A 6000-nucleotide genomic window follows, 5' to 3' on the forward strand; every position below is an offset into this window, starting at 1 on the left:
ATCAACTTAAAAGCTTCCTTCTGGTTTTCTCTTCTAAGCCCAGGCTAACCTAGGAGTGAAAGCTTTTTCTAGATGAGGTTTGGGTAGGTCTTAATGTTCTCCAAATCCCCTCCCCTTGCTTTTGCTGTCTTTAATGTTCTCTTCCCCCTCTCTAAACCATTCCTCCTTGCCTTTGCTGTCTTTAATGTCCCCTTCTCCCCCCTCCTCTTTGGTCTTCTCTGTGGGAACCTAACTTCAAGAAAACTTAATTGTAACTTAAATTGCATTTGCTCAGAAATATCAAATTTATTTCCCCTCCAGTCCCTCAGCTATGGCATCTGAGGCTTACCTGGTGGAGCTCACCTGGCCTTCCTGGTGAAGACCATTAACCCTATTTTAGCCAATGCAGCTTGGAAGAGCTGTCTTACACTGTCGTCCTGGTATTAAGTGGTTGACCTGAGCCCAGATCAGCCAACCCCAGAGTGCTCTAGGCAGCACTGCCAGCTGGGGGTATGAGGCAGGTCTGGGAAACGGAGAGGGCTGGGAATGCGAGTTCCCAGGGAAAGCAAGAATAGTTGTGTCCATGAGGCCAGTGATGCGGAAAGTAGAAGGGAACCAGAGCCATGAAGCCATGGAACAGGAGGAATGGAGATGCATGTGTCCTTGTGTCCAGCCAGGCTGGAGTCGTGCCAAGGGTCAAGCTACAGAAAAGTCTTTACCTGCGCGAGAGCCGTTCGATGGAGAAGAGCGGATCAGGAAGCAGTGGGTTGGAGGGGAAATTGGAGGTGAGGAAGGAAAGCAGCGAGTGTAGACAGGCCTCGAGAAGCCGGGCTGTGAAGGAAAGACAGACAGACACTGGAGTGGCGAGGAAGGAAGACAGGAGGAAGTGGGGCTCCAGGTGGGGACAGCAGAGTCAGGAATCCAGAGGGAAACTGAACTGGAAGTACAGGCTTGACACAGGTCCATGTCCACTGCTAGAACGGAAGAGGGTCATGAAGACAATGATGGGGAGGGGCGCCCATTCGAAAACCACTTGGCAACCTCTGCTTCCCTGGGAGATGGCAGGCCGGCCCTGGATCAGGACAGGGAGTTGTGAGCATCAAATGAATGGGCAGTGGCAAGAGAAGGACCAGGATAGCCCCTGTATCCCTGTGTGCTGAGCATTAAGGATGGAATGGGCAATGGTGAGAGCCACTGGCCACTCTGGAAGATGAAAAGGGTTCCTCCTAATAGCCTGGATTAGAGTGGGTCTCCGCCCCCTGCATTTGTCAACTTCTAAGTCCTCCTCCTGCCTCTATTTGCCTCGTAATCCAATCAGCCCCTTTCAGAGGCCTGGACGCTATTGTCCACTCCAAACTGGGCTTCCCTAAAGCAGCCCAGTTATTTTTTTGTCTTGTCTGGAAAAAACTCATTGGTTTAAAAGGCGACCAAAGAAAGTGCGGATAAAATGAGGGTCCCAATTAGCCTCAAAAAGAGGCTATTCTCATTATCTTCGTACCTCAGCCATAGCCTGGTGCGCCGGGCACATGGTCAGCGTCTCAGAAAATGTTTGTTGAATTAATTCTATGGGTTTTTTTTTTAATTCTGGAATTTATCTATTCAATACAAATACACCCAGCACCTACTGGGTGCTCCCTATTGTGAGCAAGAATAGGACCGGACAGTGGGCAGTAGGGACAGCCTCCTTGGTTAGTAAGTATTTTTGCAATTTCACGCCAGTTTCTAAAGCACTTTCTTGTGAGTTACATGGTTTGGCATTTGGTCTTAAAAGAACCCTATTGGATAGATGAACTCGTTTTCTTTTTTTTTCTTTTTTCTTTTCCTTTTCTTTATTTTTTCTTTTCTTCCTCCCCTCCCCCTTTCTTTTTTTTTTCTTTTTTTTAATCCCTATAAAGGTGTGAAAGGAACTGAAACTTGGACATTAAGTGACTTGTTTAAGATCATACCGTTACTAACAGATGAAGTCAGCACATGCTACCAGACTTGGGACACCCCCTCCCCCAGCAGCTCCCCAAGCAGCTCCCCAGCAGCTCCCTTGGGAAACTAGGATTTCAGACTTTTTACCATTGTGTCTGGTACGAAATAGAAGGACTCTTAGAAGAACTTTAGGCTGAGGACAGAGCAGGGAACCATCAGGGGTAGCCACAGTGGCACCCAGGTTCAACTCTGACCCCATCTCTTGCCAGCAATGTGGCAAAATTCTTGGTGTAAATTTCAGTCCAGCCCACGAGTGAAGCTGGGTGGTTCTCCACAGGTTCTCTTTCCCACCTACCTCTTTAAAATCATGAAAAGTCAACGCCAATTCACCCCTCTAGACATGATGCCTCCCCACTTTGCACACGCATATCACATAAGAACAACATAGACACGTTACAATAGAAAGTGCTCTGGAAATGGCCACACACGTGACTCGAGTACCTACTCAAAGTCTCCCGAGCGGCCTGCTGTCTTTTGGAGCCCCTACCTGGTGCAAGGAGAGCCCTGTGCAGGGGCTGCGGGAGGATAGATGAGATGAGTGAGACGAGCTCGCGGGTGGGAGGACAGCCACCTTGCACACCTTTCAACAAACACTGCTGAGGGGTCTGCCCAGCCCTGCCTCAGGCTCTTCTGCATCATTTAATTCTCACAACACCCCTAGGAGGTTGCTCCTAATGTCCCCGTTACCCCCAAATGAAGGGATATCTCCAAGAAGGTGGGTGGAGGGGGGCATGCCTTTGGGGGTCAGCCACATGCTCATTCATGAAGCACCGCACCCCCACCCACGGAGTTACCAGCACGATGCTGGTGGCCCCTGGCCCAGGTCCCGCCTCCTGAGAGGTTCCCAAAGGGATCCTTCTGCTCAGGACATTGTGAGGACAACATGGTCAGTCACAGGGGACGACCCCCCTTGGGGAGGGAAGCACTCCAGTTCACTGGCAGATGAACACAAGCAGAGACACACAGGGAAGGGCTCAGATTCAAGGCACAAGCAGAACAGAGGTCGGAGGTCATGACCAATGCCCCCTCACTAGGGCGTTGGTTCAAGGCTTGAACCCAGAGGAAGGCTAGATGACCACTGCTGATCCTCTTTGTCCCTTGTCCCTCAATGTTCTGGTCCTGGGTGTCCACAGGGGGCTGCTCTGTTATGCTGGTGGGTTCCAGGAATCCATGCTCCTTGCCTCTACAAATAATCAAAGGTTAGAGAATTCACTAAATGCCCAGGTATAGGTGTTAATTATAATTTAAGCCAATTAATTAAAATTACAGCTAATTATTTAACATTTAAAATTGTCTTAAATGGCTAATGGGTCTGGGGGTGAAAAGGGGGAAATGGGCTAGGGGAATCTGCTGTCCATATAATGTTCAAGCAAATTGAGAGAGTAGCTGTGGTACCAGAGGGTAGAGATGGTCATCAGGTATCGCCACAGGTACTTGAGTGACAGCTTGGCATCCAAAGAAGGCGGTCCCTGAAGACTGGGGTGAGCCGATGATGTCATCCCTGAAGAGAGATCCTATGGCATGGGAGGGGGCCATTAGAAACCATATTGAGGACCTCTACTGGCCAGAACAGGAACAGCATAGAAGAGGGAGGGAGCAAGTGAAGGGAAAGGGAAGGGAGGGGAAGGCTTAGGAGGAAAGAGGGAGGGGTATGAAGGGAGCAGGGAGGAGGAGCAGGGATGGGAGGGAGAGAGAAATAAGGGAGGGGTAAGAGGAATGAGGAAAGTGGGTAGGGGAGGGGGAGTGGGAGGAGGAAGGGAGGGAGGAGAAATGGAAGGAGAGGGAGGAGGGAGAGAAGTGGGAGGGGGAAGAGAGGGAGGAAATGGGAGGGGAAAGAGGAAGAGATGAAATGGGAGGGGGAAGGAGGGAGCCATGAAAAGGGAGGGGGAGGAGGGAAAGGAGAAGTGGGAGGGATGAGGAGGGAGAAATGGGAGGGGAGGACAGCAATGGGAGGGGTACAGATGAGTTGATTGACAGGTCACAAGTGTTAGCTGAATGCGCATGCGCAACTCTAGCTCCAGGCTAGCCGGCCAAGAACCATTTGTACATAGAGACCACTAGGGGGCGCGCGGCCCGCACCAAGAGCCCAATAGCGCAACCACTTGCGGCGCCCCCACTGGCGCCACAGCGCAGCTGCTAGAGCTAGGCTGACGTAGGAGGAGGAGGGGGGGCTGCCCAACAGGTTTCAGGCTTGAAGGGGGGGCATAGCCCACACCAGCCCATCTTTCAGGGTCGTTCTGCACCCCCATCGCCTCTCCAAGCTACCACAAGCCAGAGCCATTTTACAGACATGACGCAGCACCTATTCACGCGCCTAGGAGCCACTTTGTACCACAGCCAGGGCAAAGACCCTGCAGTAAGAGGCTCCCCCAGACCACAATTCAACATCTGATAAGTGAAAACAGAAAATTGCTTCCCACCATTTAATTAAGCATAATTAAAATCTAAAGACCCTGTTCTCAATACACAGCGCACTCATTTTTAAGGTCTTCAGCTATATGACGTATATGCCTCCAACACCCTTCTCCCCAAAATCTTGTCCCCATTTACCAAGCCAAGTCTCAAGACCCCTAGGGATGATGCCTAATTAACATTTTTGCAATCCTTCCTCTTCAAAAAGCCATACCAGAAACGAAAGACCCCAGAAAACGAAAATTAATGAAAATAAATTAATGTGCGTCAACGACACCCCAAATCACACAACCACTGCAGATGACGCCATCTCTGGCCTTTGCAAGTTCTACAGGCGCGCCTCTGTGAACCCATCAGTCTGTCTCCTAACATGTCCCTTTAGGTAAATGAACCCTCAGTTCTGCAGCCAGTCTCGGGCCCGACCCCCACCTGCAGAAGAACAAAGGCCACCTCCCCTCCTCTTTCCTCCCCTCCCCACCCCGCCCCCCCAAAATTCCTCAGTGCCACCAGCGCCCTCTTGCGGCTATCAAAAGAACCTTCTAGAAGCCTGCCACGTAGCAACCCTCTGGCGCCCCCCCCACCTCCAGCCAGCCAGCCCAAGATGGGGAGGGGGCGGCCTGGGGGGGCTTAACAGGGACAAAGGAAACGGCAAAAGGTGATTTATCAAAAGTCAAAAGCCTTCAACATGTCAGAATCTTACAGCGACCATCATGCGCAATACTGAAAAGAACCCTGCCCCCAAATTCTCAGCACGCAGATCACCCCCCCACACACACAAACGCCACACACCCCCTTTTCTACATGTCTGTCTTCCTTCTCAGGCGCAAGGATATGGTTTTTTCTGCCCCAGCCCACCCCCTTCTTCTATTCTACCTGCGCACCCCCGATTCCTTGACCCTAGCGTCAACTGCCGCCTCCCGTATGGTGATCTGGGGGGTCTCCAGGCAGATTGCCTTTAACACCATAGCTCCCACAGTAAAAGGGGCTCCATCGCGGAGAAGCAAATAATAACGGTTGCAATTTTATTTTTCTCTGTATTTTGCCTGAAATCAGATCTACACTAAACCTGGGTTTGGAATCGCTGGTGAACCTCACGCCCACGATTCACCAAGAACCTGGCTGACGACTATGAGAAAAAGATGGCTCAAGACCCTTCTCTGCAGGTACCTTCCCTCCCCCCCCAATTCAGAACGCATCGCCGCCATGTCTCCCACCATTAACGCAATTCTAAAGGTGGCTTTGAACCCCAAAAATCAGGCTTTTAGACCCCAGAAACCGCAATACGAGGAATTTAAGAGGGGAAATCTCTGATTATTGCTGTTATTCTTAATCGGGGTCTCTGCTACATAGCCCACCCTCCAAGACTAAGTGAGAAAGGAACCCTGCCGCCCCCCCCCCAGGAAAATGTGCCTTACAATCCGCTTCCTGACAGAATTTCGTGTCGGATGCTGGGGACCAGGCTTAGTAAGGGGCTGCCTTCAGGAGAAGGTCCCAGCATCGGCCTTTCGGCATGTCCAGGAGGACAGAGCCTGGGCCAGAAGGGAATGTCGTCTTCATTTTGCACATCCTTTTGGATAAAGGATGGCCAACCACTCACCAGGTATGGGATTCTCGTGTGGGTGCCCCGCTCTC

At 51.1% G+C, this 6000-nt stretch overlaps 1 protein-coding gene across 1 annotated transcript in view; it reads right to left on the minus strand.

The window, feature by feature from the left end:
* Positions 1-5333, minus strand: part of LOC142835222 (uncharacterized) — a 30621-nt gene extending 25288 nt beyond the window's left edge. Inside the window, exons 1-5 of the mRNA XM_075948533.1 lie at positions 5242-5333; positions 4036-4127; positions 3352-3457; positions 2444-2571; positions 699-810 (exon numbers count right to left, since the gene is read on the minus strand). Of these exons, the coding sequence (XP_075804648.1) occupies positions 699-810; positions 2444-2571; positions 3352-3457; positions 4036-4127; positions 5242-5333 (530 nt within the window). The remainder of the gene's footprint in view (positions 1-698; positions 811-2443; positions 2572-3351; positions 3458-4035; positions 4128-5241) is intronic.
* Between the last annotated feature and the right edge of the window lie 667 nt (positions 5334-6000).

Source organism: Microtus pennsylvanicus, chromosome 14 (genome assembly GCF_037038515.1).
Source record: "Microtus pennsylvanicus isolate mMicPen1 chromosome 14, mMicPen1.hap1, whole genome shotgun sequence".
Taxonomy (NCBI): Eukaryota; Metazoa; Chordata; class Mammalia; order Rodentia; family Cricetidae; genus Microtus; species Microtus pennsylvanicus.